A 14,474-nucleotide genomic window follows, 5' to 3' on the forward strand; every position below is an offset into this window, starting at 1 on the left:
ACACAGCAGGAGGTCCACTGCATCTCTCAAATACTGCTTTTTCTTTTTTGCATTCTGCACTCTTTCCAAACCACACCAAAACATAATCAATACCGCCTGTAAGAAGACAGGATACGCCTCATCAATAATGGAAGTGTGTTTTGTGAGGAGCGCAATGCTTGATTTTGCCTTGTGTCTTGCTTGTATTTTATTGGCCACCCAGTGAATAATAACGGCATCTATCCAGAGTCAGCTATTACAAGGCAGCAGGGGAAAACCACCCAGACAGACACAATGATAAAACACAAAAGGACATGCTGCAGATGAACAGTCAGACACACATGAATACTAACAAATGGAAGTGCGCACACACACAAGCAGCATCTATCTACCATTTAGCAGCAGCTCATAAAATAACAGAGGCGCCTCCGGCCAATTTGCCAGACGGAACGTTCCAATTTGACACAAACGCCTCATAAGCATGCGCCCTCACACCACACACACACACACACGCACATAAACGCACACATCCAGCAACATTAGCACCAACACACAAGTCAAGCTGGCAACTCAAACAGATAAACAAGCACAAAGCCACATTTTCACAGGTATAAGCTCACAGTATCCAATGACTTAAATGAGATTTTGCGTATTATTATTGGCAGTGATTATTACTAACACATCTATCGATATTAACCATAGCTCTCCTTATCTTTTCACCATTTACTTTCGTAATTCAAATGAATCAAACACGACACAAAGGCAAAGGCTGCAGCCTACACAGTCATTCCATCCAGCTATTGTTTAGCAGGTTATGTGCTAATTGCCTCTTCTTTACAAAGCTATGACGGAGGGCTGTATAGCTCTGGATAGCTGTGTGCCTACTTCATCAACTCTGCAAGCCATAGACCACAGACGAAGACATGCAATTGACTAACAACACAAGAAAAAGCTTGGGAACCCTTTGGAATAACCTGGATTTCTCTATTGATTACTGACAGAATGTGGCCACCTAAGGCAAGTGTGGACATGCTGTATCTGAAAAAACTAATAGCACACAGGCAGTTTGAAGTGGCCATAGCAAAACTGTAGAGATGCAAGAAGCCTGAAAATGCTACACATATATTTCTAACATTCTGGCTGCAACAGAAACATATTTCATTTCTAAAGCATGGTAGAGGCTTGGGTTTGATTTGGGTGGCTTTCAGCACTGAAGAGAACACTGAATTACGCACTGCATCAAAAAAGCTCAGGGCCACCCATAGTACACAAATAAACTACTTTTCCAGGATCCACCATGAGCACCAAACTGTTGCTGTTACAAGTTCAATCTGATTCACATTAAGATCTGACCATTTTTATACGTATTAAAATGAGAGATCTTCATAGCTCCAAAGGATTCACAAATGTACAAATGCTGTACAGCAACATCAAATATGAGCACGTATGAAAAACAGCTTTGCTAGCGCAATTATTTTGCCCATTTATCAATTAAGAGAAATATTTTCAGAACTTTTGGTTCATAAAGATACCAGTAACATTTTCTATATCACAAATTTGGACAACCTTGCTGACAAAAATTCCATCTTAACTGGGCACTGGTTATTTAAAACTACTATTATTTCTTCACTTCAGCAGCTTCTGTTTTTTTAAAATGCCTCAGCCACGAGCTAAGCCAGGTATAAATATTGTATTTGTTACAAGAATGAACTCAAGAACCTTTGTGCTCTCTGAGCTCTCGGGGAACTGAGGACTCAGTTAGCTGGGCTGCACTCGTACTAATAGATTTACAGTGTATAACCAACAGGTCAAATTAGCCAGGCAACCCGACCAATCAAAGCAATCTGTGCTTTTAGGGAGGAGGTTTTTAAGAGACAGAAGCTAAAACTGAGCATTTCTGGTACAGGATATGAAGAGCTATTGCAACAGACAACAGAAGTCAAAAAAAAAAGAAAAAGAAATTCTGAACAAGCATCCAAACATATCCCAAAATAAAATGATAAATCTGCAACTGAGCATAATACGAGCACTTAAAGTTTGCATAGTTATGAACTTGCAGACTATTCACAGCCAAAATTTATCAGCTCCCATTTGCCCGAAGGAGCTTTGCAGTGAGTTTCGGCCCCCTGCATAGCCTGTCTAGCCTGCAACTTTAGTATTTTGGTTAATTGTCGCAGTTCTTAGTGGGCGGCCCTTCTCAGTCAATAAGTTCTAAAAAGCCTCTGTACACTTCAGACTACACAGCAAGCAGCAGACAGGCAGAGTGGAGCATTAGCTGCTGAAGAGCCAGATATTTTTGTACAAGTGCTGGCAGAGACCAAAAAAGAAAGACTTCACAGACTTCCAAACATATAGATATATAGATAGAGATAGATAGTTTAAGCCATAATTCAGTCATTTTAACATTTTATATGAATCGTTTCTGTAAAACATATTTAACTTGAACAGCAGGTAATGTTGTTAATGTTTTGAAAATGTCCAAAATGTTCAACTACAACGAGTGTAGTGGCTGGATCATTGTGATCATCATAGATGGCAAATAAAGAGGTGCATACCAATAAAATCCCGATTGTCTCTCCTTGTACAAAAAAGAATTTCTCACCAAGCATTATCAGCTACACTGTCTAATTTTAAACCTAACACTACAACTTTACTGTGATAAGGCTGACACATTGGAGTGTTAGCCCAACAGTGAGATTATTTGAGTGTTTATTGCTCACTAACAAAGTGCAGATCTATGCACTAAATAAAGACTTGTTAAATATCTGCAGTATCTCAAATACATTTAGATTTCTCCTGTTCGTCACGTGCATCCTCTTGTTGCAGCCTCAGCGATCTTATGCTCGTGTTTGCAAACATTTTTTTCCCCTAATGTGATATGCATCCTGCTGGAGGCACTATCGCATGACCTTGTCCACAAGAGAACGAGCCGTGTGTGTTTGTCTGAGTGTTAGGAAGATGGTGTGTGTGTGCACATCACGCATGCATCCAAGTGCGACTTATGACTGTGTGAGCAAACTGCCGATGGGTAGAGGCGGCAGTATCTGGCTTACCAAAGATATTTGTGGAATGTCCTTTCTTGGCGATGGGCTTTAGCTCGTTGTGACCCCAGCCGTACTGTCTGTAGCTGTCCCAGGCATGTTTCATCATCTAAAAAAAACAAACAAAAAACAAACAAAAAACAGTATGTTAGAAGAAGCAAAGTCCTTTGACATGTGTGACATCACTGTCACAAAAAAAACAAAAGGGACACAATCATACAGTCATCATGGTGGTATGATTTCAAGTTGCACTGATATAATTTGCATTTGAGCATTACATTGGTTTATTTACAGCAGCTGTTGTAGCCTGGGTTAGTTGTCATAGGAACGTGAAATCCACCAATCAATTCAATGCAAAACAATAGTGTTTTTCTACACACAGGCCCAATGGCAAAGCCTCGTCTTCTCTCTATATATATAAATCATTATATTGCATTACTTACTTTCAACCAATCATACAGACATCGGTCTACTGGACAGAGCTGAATAAGACTCTACTTTTCATATGAGCTTTGAAAAGAGGCTGGAAAAGAGGAGACTCAGGGAGGGGAAGGAGGATAAAAAGAGCAAGAGATTGGGAGATGAGCCCTGACATGGAGGCTGATGCTGTGAAGAGGCGCTCCAGGGCAAACAGAGAAGATGACACAGCCAAGGGAGGAAAGAGTGCCAGCTTTTACTGAATCAGTGCTGCTCTCTATCCATTTCAAAACACCTCCCCCCCTTCGCAACTCTTACACATGTGGCATCGACAACCGAAAAAAAAAGGCACATTTCCTGTCCATGTGGCCGTGTATTGTATATCACAGTCTCATTTTTATGGATATCTGCTGATTTCTTCCCCTCTGTTGCAGTCTGTCTACATGACTGTTACCTCATCATCATTTCTGGTTAATGACGATCTCGGTTTTGACAAAGTGACTAAGATGTAGAGCTCTTCCCAATACCAATTGAAAACTGGGGTTTCCCCAACTACAAGCTACAAAATTTACAAAAATGACAAAGTGCATCCCTGGCCCATAAAATATAGACCTGTCATTTTACGGCCACCAAGCTACGCCAGTTTCCCTCTCTGTCCAACAGCCTGCCTCTTTATGCTACCATGTGCAGATGAGCATCCAAATCCTCTTCCAACTTTCTCTCTCCTTGGAGCAGGCATGCAGCCAAGCTAATAAAGACAAGGGCCAGGAGTTTCATTGTGTTCTTGGCTTTGTGGCTTTCCATGACGCACTCCGTTCACGCACCGAGGATTATAAATCAAATTAATACGCACCAGGACATGGACACTTAAACGTTGGCTGACTCCCTCTGATATGTGTTGATTGGACGCTTCATCAAATTCTGATTGGCCCATATGCCAAGGACAAGCGCTGCAGTGCGGGGAGCTTGACAATGTTGACAAACTGCTTATTTAAAGGACCTTGGAATACTAATTGGACATTAGGCTACAAAATTCAGTGATTGATTCTGACAGCTACCGCTTGCCATCACAGTATCTTGGGAGATACATGCAAAGGATTGGGGGGAAGGGGGTGGATTGGCTTGCACTGACCCAGTGGCTGATGCACTCTACAATCAGAAGTAAAGCTCCTAAGTAATTTGCTGCAGAGAGGAATTAGCAGCCAAAATGAACACTCCTGTGACCTGTATTCATCAATATCCCTATGAAAGGGCACTGCAGGATGCTAGAAGGTGGCTATTAGCACCAAAGATATTATTATTATTATTTGGCTTTATGTTGTACTATGTAGTTCAGAGTAGGGAGTAGGAAATTCTGTTAAATTATCCATGTTCTTGTTCCACACTTCAAGTGTTGCTGGAATTAATCTGTTCATGGACATCTTTATAAGAACTTACAAGTATCACAAATACCAATTTCATAACGGAAAACATGAAAATGTTGTGTGTTTAAGCCAAACTGAACACAAAGCATCTGACACCGTGATAAACTGTGCAACAAAGGGTATGTTTAAGTTAATAAACCGTGTTCACACCCACACTGCACCAAAGATTCCTCCACAAAATGTGCCGTGACACACGTCTTTACCTCTAGTCAGTGCTGCTGGTGATTACTTCTCTTTTCAGTTAGTACCCACTGTGAATTACTACATCTCGGAGTGTGGAGACATCCAACAGCTTGTGGTGTAGGATAAAGGGAGCCTGTTCAACTCTTCAGAGAAGCACCAGTAGAAACACAACGCTGTTGTTTCACATGATTCATCTTTTCTGTGGCAGCTGCTTATACTCATTATTATCTTGCATATACTTTTAGTTTTAAAATCCCACTTCTATGCTATTTTGCTTTTCCCCCCCTCCAACTCCTCAATTTGAACTGTAACAAATGGACAAGCTAATGTTTTCGTAAGTTCTCTTATTGGACAATGGCATTTTGCTTAAACCATTACTTACAAGAAAAGAGGATTTTTTTTCCCCTATAAAAAGTATAAAGTTGTAGCTTTCTCATTTGGAGTCTAGGCTGAATCTTACTATCTGCAAGTCTCCCAGATCCTGCCTCATTAGTACTTGTCATGACTTGGTAAACATCCTACTGCTTTTTTGTTCTGCCAGGTCTGAAGAACAAACTACTTCAGAAAATGCAGAAAAATATAGCATTTATCCAGGTATAACAACCTGATGTGTTTGTTGTTGCATTGTTTTTTCCTTTTTCTGCTGAAGACAGAAAACTGAAAGCTGCAAGATGATGCAAGGGGTAGTACATAAGCGTTTTATTTATTTATATCCGTTATCTGTCCAAGTATACATCTCACAGATTAAAAATCTCTTTTTCCAAGAGTGGAATGAGAGCGCAGCAGAGTTTAGAAACGAGGAGGAAAATGTTTTGCGTTTGTCACTTGGAAACAGCGAATCAGAAAATGTCTTCACTCACGATCAATTATTATTGCGATTTTTGCAATATGCTGAGTATTGCAACAAGATACATTGCAATTTATCAGCTTTTTAAGCTGTAAATTATGTCCTCAAAGTTAGACTGTCAATATTTCGTTTATCCAATAAAATAAAGAGATAATGTTATCTTACTTGGTTATTTTTTTTGCTACAAAATGGCATTATCAAGTATACCAAAACTGCAACCAAAACCTGCCATAAATGTTTGTCATAGTCTGCAACTAATGAGGTCAAGTTGGCAATTATGTGCAATCTGTTTCTGATAATTCAGCAATTAACTGATAACTCGTTGAAGCTAAGTGTGCACAGTGTTGGATGCTCTTTGAGTCGAGCCGATTTCTTGCAAGTCTGCTCAACTAACGTCATCTCAGGATGACTGTGCATGGGATGAGCCCTCTTGTTCATAGTATTCATTCAACTATTTAAATGTATTTTTTGAAATCCTGATATTTGGTGTATCAGCATCCCTTGACATGTATCAAGATATGGCACGTTAATCCAGAATACCAATATAGGAAGACAGTAACACTGTCAAGGAATATGAATATGTCTTTATGTTCATAGGCATCTTTTGTTTTGCAGTTATTATTTCTGAATGGCTACATTAGCCAGTGATTGAAGCGCTCACTTGTAGTATAGAGAATTTTTAGAAACAATCTCCTGGCAATTTCTCCTTATTTTTCCAAATCCAGGCCATTTTTTAAAAATTAAAAAGTCATTAGTCATAAACTGGATCATCATCAATCAGCACACTCGTCTCAGTAAGGCAGCCTGTCCCCATTTCAACTGCATAATGAAACACACATTCACACATGGTTTCAGTGTCTGAAGACCAACTTAATAAAATTGTGTCTTGTTGTGTTCTGTGCCTAAGGATCGAGAAACCTGTGACTGAAGGTTTTTATTATCGCCCTCTACAGTGTTTTGCTTATTTTCATGCTTCCCAGTTTCTATACTGCAACTGCAAAAGTATTAATCATGCAACATTATACACTCCAGCTCACTCTGGAATGAACTGGCAGCCCAGGAGTGGCCCTGTGTTATTAAGGTCAGAGCCAGAGAGAGATTAAAAACCTCTCTTTCCCTCCCACACCCTATCAACTGATGAGCTCGAAAGTAAAAAGTGAAGTCTCACACACGGTGAAGGGTTCGATGGAAAAGGCAGTGGTATTTCTCATTTGAGGAATTTATTTGGCCAGCCCACAAAAAAGATTTGTCTTTCCATTTTGGTTGAGGAAAAAAAAAATGTAAAAAGCAGTCCGAAGTGTAAAAGGATTTAAAAGGTTAAAGCAAATGGTGAGAAAATGTTCCACTGTGAGATACATTACCAGTCAAAACCTTCTAATTTAATGGTTTTTCTTTACTTTTACTACTTTCTACATTGTAGATACATACTGAAGACATCAAATATAAGAAGAAAGATATATGCAATAATGTAGCAAAGAAAAAATTGATAACTCTCAATATGTTCTACGTTTTAGATTCCTGAAAGCAGCCACCCTTTGCTTTGTTGACAGCACTGCAAACCCTTGGCCTTCTCTCAGTTAGCTTCATGATGTAGTCACCTGAAATGGTTTCACTTCACAGCTGTGCCTTGTCAGAGCTTATTTCTTGCCTTCTTAATGGGGTTGGGAGCATCAGTTGTGTTGTGCAGAAGTCAGGTTGGTGCACAGCTGACAGCCCTTTTTGACGAATGTTAGATTTCATATTATGGCAAGAACCAATCAGCTAAGCAAAGAGAAACGACAGTCCATCATTACTTTAGGAACTTAAGGTCAGTCAGTCTGAAAAATTGCTAAAATTTTGAATGTGTCCCCAAGTACAATCGCAAAAACCATCAAGTGCTACGATGAAACTGGCTCACATGAGGAAGACCAGGAGTCACCTCTGCTGCTGAGGATAAATCCATCCGACTCACCAGCCTCAGAAAACACAAGTTCCCAGCACCTCAGATTAGAGCCCAGATAAATGTCACACAGAGTTCCAGTAGCAGACACATCTCTACATCAACTGTTCAGAGGAGACTGGTGTGAATCAGGCCTTTATGCTCAAATAGCTGCTAATAAACCACGACTAAGGAAAATCAACAAGCAGAAGAGATTTGTTTGGACCAAGAAACATAAGGAATGGACATTTGACGAAAACCTGATGGAAATCTGTGCTTTGGTCTGATGAGTCCAAATTTGAGATCTTTGGTTCCAGCCGCCCTTGTGGGACGCAGAAAAGGTGAACGGATAGTCTCTACATGCATGGTTCCCACCATGAAGCATGGAGGAGGAGGTGTGATGGTGTGGGGGTGCTTTGCTAGTGACACTGTTGGGGATTTATACAAATTGAAGGCACACTGCCACAGCATGGCTAAAACAGCATCCTGCAGTGACATGCCATCCCATCCAGTTTGCGTTTAGTTGGACCATCATTTATTTTTCAACACGACAATGACCCCAAACACACCTCCAGGCTGTGTAAGGGCTATTTGACCAAGAAGGAGAGTGATGGATTTCTGCACCAGATATCCTGGCCTCCACAGTCACCTGACCTAAACCCAGTCAAGATGGTTTGGGATGAGATGGACCGCAGTGTGAAGGCAAAAGGGCCAACAAGTGCTCAGCATCTCTGGGAACTCCTTCAAGACTGTTGGAAAAACATTTCAGGTGACGACCTCATGAAGGTCATCGAGAGAATGCCAAGAGTGTGCAAAGCAGTGATCAACGCAAAGGGTGGCTACTTTGAAGAACCCAAAATATAAAACATGTTTGGAGTAATTTCCCACTTTTTTGTTTACTACATAATTCTTTATGTGTTCATTCATAGTTATGATGCCTTCAGTGAGAATCTACAATGTAAATAGTCATAAAAATAAAGGAAAACCATTAAATGAGAAAGTCTGTCCAAACATTTGACTTGTAGTGTATGTAATAAATTACTGCAGCTTTGTAGGAATCTCTCAATATGTAATGCATTTAATGCTGCTCCAGAGTCAAGAATGCAAAATAAAACCCTGATCTCATGGTAAATAGGCATTATTAAGACTGAAATGTGTGAAAACAGTCAGCAACCAATTTGTATTCTTATATAGAGATAAAATTGTAAATTTATCCCAAAGACACGATGTCTTCTTAAATGTTCTTTATTCACAGAATTCAGTTCCCTAAATCAAGAAAATTAGCTGTCTTAGTCAGAAAGGCAGGTTTGGCTCCATCTTCATGGGGCTACACAATGTGTTAAACGCTATGACCTTCACAATGGCAACCTGGTAGGCTGTTTGTGCCTGCCCTACACAAGAAGCACAATGTGCCCGTGGCCATTTCTTACCCAAAGTACCAGCAGCCATCATTCAGACACCCTTTATGGCTCATGTGCCGCAGTCTCATACACACAAACACAATTACAATGTACAGTCATGGACAACCACAGGGCAATGAAATATTCGTAAATCTCTCTCTAGCCAGCGGCTGCAACCAAGGCCATTACTTGGGGAAAAAATAATGTATATTAAAAAAAATAATACAAAATAAATTATAAAAAAAAAAAAAATCAGCTCAGCTCACACAGAAGCGGGACACAATGACAAGCTTTTGGAGGTTTGGGGAGCTGGAGAGTTATGTGCTGCTTAGAGTGACCTCCAGAGTCAGTCTGACTGATTTAAAGCACCCGTCTGCCTGCCCTCATCTTTCTCATCTCCTTCCAACTCACCCCATGGAGGCCTCCTATCTGGCTTAACGGAAGTCCTTTCAGAAGACGCATTAGGGTGGTAAGAGTGTGACATCTGAATTGCCTCTTGCAGTAAATACATTCATGGCACTTAAGCAGAGGGTGGCAATAAATTCCCCATGAAATTGAGGCAGTAAAAAAGTCAAGATAGGCTGTTTTCAAACAGCTCTGAAGCCAAGAGTTCAAGAGATGGTGGCTCATAATATGGTTACCTCTGTGTTATGTATGGAACCTCCATCCAAATCAAACAATTCCCCCCATCATGACGACAATCCTATCAATCTCTGGACAAAAATCAACGGGGGCCATGTTTCCAGGAGACAATGAGCATGTCTCAGAAGCCATATTTTAATCCAAGTGGTGATTGCAAGTTATTAAAGGCATTTATCAACAAGTAGAGATTACTAAACTCTTGCCTTATCTCTATTATAGTGAATTAAATGACTATCAGTGAGAGTAAGGCTTCCAGGTCCACCGGGAAGATAATGGCACCCTCTCACAGCAGCAGCCTCCCTCAACAAGACAACAAGCGACAATCCAAAAGCTTTTCCTGAACAGATTAAGGTGCTGATCTTGCCAAACTCCAAACATCTCGATCTAAGCAAACATCCAAAAAATATACTAGAAAAGTCCAAATCACAGAGGCCCGGCACCCCAGGTTAACCACAGAAGTTCTGTGTCCACGAGTTGTAGTTTAAAGACATAATAGCAAACTGCAAATTATTAGGCAGCTAGTTTTAATGTTGTGACTAACAATTGCATATGGAACTACCAATGAGTAATGGCCTATGAATAACTAAACATATGAAATAACTCACAGTTTCAAAGGTAACGCATCATATTGACATTTTCAAGTCATAAAGAAGCTGCAATGTTTATGGATTTTACACTGATAATTTTTATCAAAGCTAAACTAGAAGAAATGACTAAGATTACAGGTGAGAACCAAGAAGATGATATTTTCCAGTGAGATATTTTAAAGGGAAGAGGATGACTCACCATAAGTATTAAGTGCAGAATAGAGTAAATATTGGACAAATAAATCAGGACTTTTTACATTATCTAACCATTTTTGCATTTTTTTTTTTTTTAAATCAACCAAGTACACAAGCTAAACAAGCCTAAGCTTTACCGCATCAAACTTGGAAAAGAACTGTGTGAACTTGACACTGTTACCATTTATGATAAACTTGGAGGCAAACATTTTCCACTATTTGAACATGGACCTCATTTTCACATCCAAAATATTTACTACATACTGCTGACATAAAGTGTTTTCCAGGTGGATACATGAAAACGAGCTGTAGCCTTCAGTCTCTGAATAAATGTATGAAAATACAGTGAAAAACATACTCTTTATTTAACAGTGTCTTTAGCAAGAATAAAAAGCCTGCAATCAGTATCTCAGACTAATCAAATTGAATGTACATCACACAGAAGAGGTCAGTCATGGAGTTGTTGCTCATGATTCAATACCAGTTCACAGCATTTTAATATCTCTGCTTTGTGTTTTTGTATTGACTTAGAATTTCATTTCCTTGCGACACGAAACCTGGTGATTCATTACTCTTGATGGTTTTGGGAGCAGGTGGCTGAAAGTCTTTTAAAGTGGGCTCTGTTTTGGTTTAGTGTTATGGGCAAGAATGCACTTTGCACTGGAAATGTTGAATCATCATCCTGTTCACATTTAAATGCAGTGCTTACAAAGTGTTCTTAAAGAGCAGAACTGCTGAATAAATATGAAAGTTCAGGTAATCACTTGCACTCTGGAGCTTTGTCCATGTAAGCAGATGTCTGCAAAGCCAATGCAGTGAGGCCCTTGAATGCATAATGATCTGCATAGTGTATTGTAACAATGACTTGGATAATGGCTTTCAACCTGTATTTTATCTGACTACTGAGTGATTTGTAGCTGCTATGATAAGCGTAACTACTAAACTTAGCACAAAAAGTAAGGAAATGTGTGTTTTATTGACTATTTCTTTGCTCTAACAATGCTTCTTGGCAATAAATGTTGTAGTGCTGGAAAACCTGTCATTTCCCCTAAATGGTGTCACATTTGCATTTGTGGGTTGAGCAGCAGAGTTGAGTATGCGAGTTGTGCCCAAGAAAAACTTGCCAAATCTTCTCTTTTGATGCCAAACAGCTTGTTCTGCTATTGGCTTGTTTTGTGCCATTTACTGGACTGAATGATTAAAGACTGAAAAAACAATTGGCAATTTAACAGTTTATTTATTTGATAACCAGAATCATCCACAGCCACAACAGCCTGGCATTTGTCACAAGTCTGCCGGTGTGATTGTTCTGGTAACTCTGGCACAAACAGAACGCCCAGGCTGATCCCACAAGAGATCAATGGGGCTGAGGTCAGGACTGCAGGCAGGCCATTCCATACTCTCCACTCCCAAATTCTGGAGGTAGTCTCCGATAAACCCTGTCGTGTGTAAGCGAGCGTTTTCATCCTGAAGGACAGAGTTTGGCCCCAGACTGTGGAGATATGGGACTGACACTGTTTGTAGAATCTCATTCTGATCTCTCTCAGCATTGAGATTGTCTCCAATGATGACAGGCCTCATTTTTCCCATGACTGAGATGCTGCCCCACACCATCATGCTGCCTCCACCAAGCCGTTACCCTAATGGTGCAGCAAACAGCATGGCCTTCTCTGTGTCGTCTCCATACTTGTGTTTAAGCCACTCTTACAAGCCAACTGCTGTAGGCAGAATTTGGACAAATCACCGAACATAATGTTCCTCCACATGTTCAGATTCCAGTGCACATGTTGCTGACACAAGCACAATTGGGTCTGACGGTGAACAGGAAGTCATGCCAGGCCTCCTGGTAGCCCGATGAGACTAGAGATTGGCTGTGTGCAGTCTGTTCTGGATTCTCTGGGTAGAGAGCCATCAGCCATATCATCCTGCAAACTTTGATAGTAGATCTGTAGACGACTACCTACACTTCTTAAGTGCAGACAGAGTGAGGAAACTGTTTTCTTATGTTGTCAACTTATTGTACATCCTCCGTTATATGGAACTTGGCTTTCAATTTGTAGATGATACTAGCTCTCACTCCAAAAAATGCTGCGTGTCTTGGTTTTGCAAAACTCCAGGCTGAAGTTGCCCTATGGGCCATATTAAGATCAGTCAAACGTGGCAGGGTTTATGCTCACAGGTGCTGCTAATCACGTGCTAATCAGGCACCTAATAGTCAGCACCTGGGATATAGAAAATCAAAACAAGAGTCAATGACAAAATAATCTGTTAATTACCCCACAAATGCATTTTTCTTACAAATGTGGCACCAATTAAGGAGAAGAAGCATTGTTACAGAAGTAACACAGAAGTTATCCAAACACAAATTTTCTTACTTTTTGTGCAACGTTTATATAAAATATTCATCAAATAAAGCATCCACTGCAGAAAGGTTGTTTTGGAAAAAAAACATACTTTCCTTCGCTTGAGCAGTAAGAAAATATCTAATATTTCTTGGGGACAAAATCCATAAAATGTCACTTGCTGTAAATTTATGTTATAGGTTTGATGTGAACTAGCAACCTTGTAGTGCTATTTCTATCCCCAAGAGAGTATGAAGTCAATATTATTGTGAACAAAGCCAAGATAAGACTACAATTGCTTTGCGATAAAAGACAATTACTGGTGAGTGGAAACTTTAATTATGAAGTAGCAACATAGATGTGGTAGTTTGCCCTGGATTCAGGTGCACGCTTGATTACAGCTGACACCGGAGCTTGAAGGAAAACAGTCAGATTTTTCCATTCATGTTTCTCTGATTGCTAAGCTTTGAGAAGGACTGAAGAATCACAACCTAATTCAATCTTTTACATAGAGGAGAACCACACAATTCCCCCATGAGAAAGCACTTTGAGACAGAAACTGCAGTCCAATTGCAGCTTTCTACCTCTCTCTTTCGTCAATTGAGCCAGTTCTGAAATGTCAGACAGTTTCCTGAAAGTACAAAAAAAGTTTTTTGCCATTCTTGCTCACTCTTAGGGGGAAAAATGCAGTTTGATGTATGATGCTCATCCGTAAAAGCACAAGATATCCACACAAAGACAAGTGATCAAACACACATACACAAGGCAGGCAGATATTTTGTAAACAGACAAGATAAGGAGGGGGGGAAATCACATGACTGACAGTGAAAAACAGATTTCACTGTCAGCCCTGTGGTTTTACTGGAAGGGAAGAGATGAAAAGATTAAACTGCTGTCATTTAGACTTTTCTATTGTTTAAATGATAGGAAAAAATATTAGAGATAGAGCTGTTGTACTTTGGCAGCAGCCCAAAGGGATAGATGACCATTTTAAGTCGAGCCTGTCCTCTGACACTTTCAATGTCTCTCTCTCTCCATCACCTGAGGTCTAATTGAGGCTCATTATGCCTGTCCTGTACTTAAAACAATCAGGATGCTCTCTGCCTTTCACCCGATAAAGGTATTCAACACCAGCTCTCCAGCAAAGTGCAGTTAAGCTCTTAGTTTTGGCTGACAGACATGCTCTACCATCAGATATTTCCAGAGGTATCAGCTAATGAATCAGCAACGCGAAACAATATACTACCAGCATTGGCTACTCCTACACTTCCATTTAACCTTCTTCAGAAAAACTGTTTACAGCATATTAGCAACCCAAAAGAAAGAAAGAAAAACCCTGTGTAAGGTAAATAACAGACCTCCAAAACCGAGGAGCCTAAACTGCAAAAGCCTGGTTGTGTTTAGATTTTAAGTGTAAGTTATCAGGTTCCTGTCCGAGGAGCTCAGGCAATGGGTCTCCATTTAATAGGCAAATGGAGGGGGGAGGAGGGAACAAACAA

At 40.1% G+C, this 14,474-nt stretch overlaps 1 protein-coding gene across 4 annotated transcripts in view; it reads right to left on the reverse strand.

Annotated features, from left to right (window-relative positions):
* man1a2 (mannosidase, alpha, class 1A, member 2) overlaps nt 1-14,474 on the reverse strand; it is a 134,227-nt gene that overhangs the window by 80,787 nt on the left and 38,966 nt on the right. For all 4 annotated transcript variants that reach the window (XM_063497087.1, XM_063497088.1, XM_063497089.1 and 1 more), the window contains exon 4: nt 3,033-3,129. In XM_063497087.1, the coding sequence (XP_063353157.1) occupies nt 3,033-3,129 (97 nt within the window). The remainder of the gene's footprint in view (nt 1-3,032; nt 3,130-14,474) is intronic.

This window comes from Pelmatolapia mariae, linkage group LG16_19, assembly GCF_036321145.2.
Source record: "Pelmatolapia mariae isolate MD_Pm_ZW linkage group LG16_19, Pm_UMD_F_2, whole genome shotgun sequence".
Taxonomy (NCBI): Eukaryota; Metazoa; Chordata; class Actinopteri; order Cichliformes; family Cichlidae; genus Pelmatolapia; species Pelmatolapia mariae.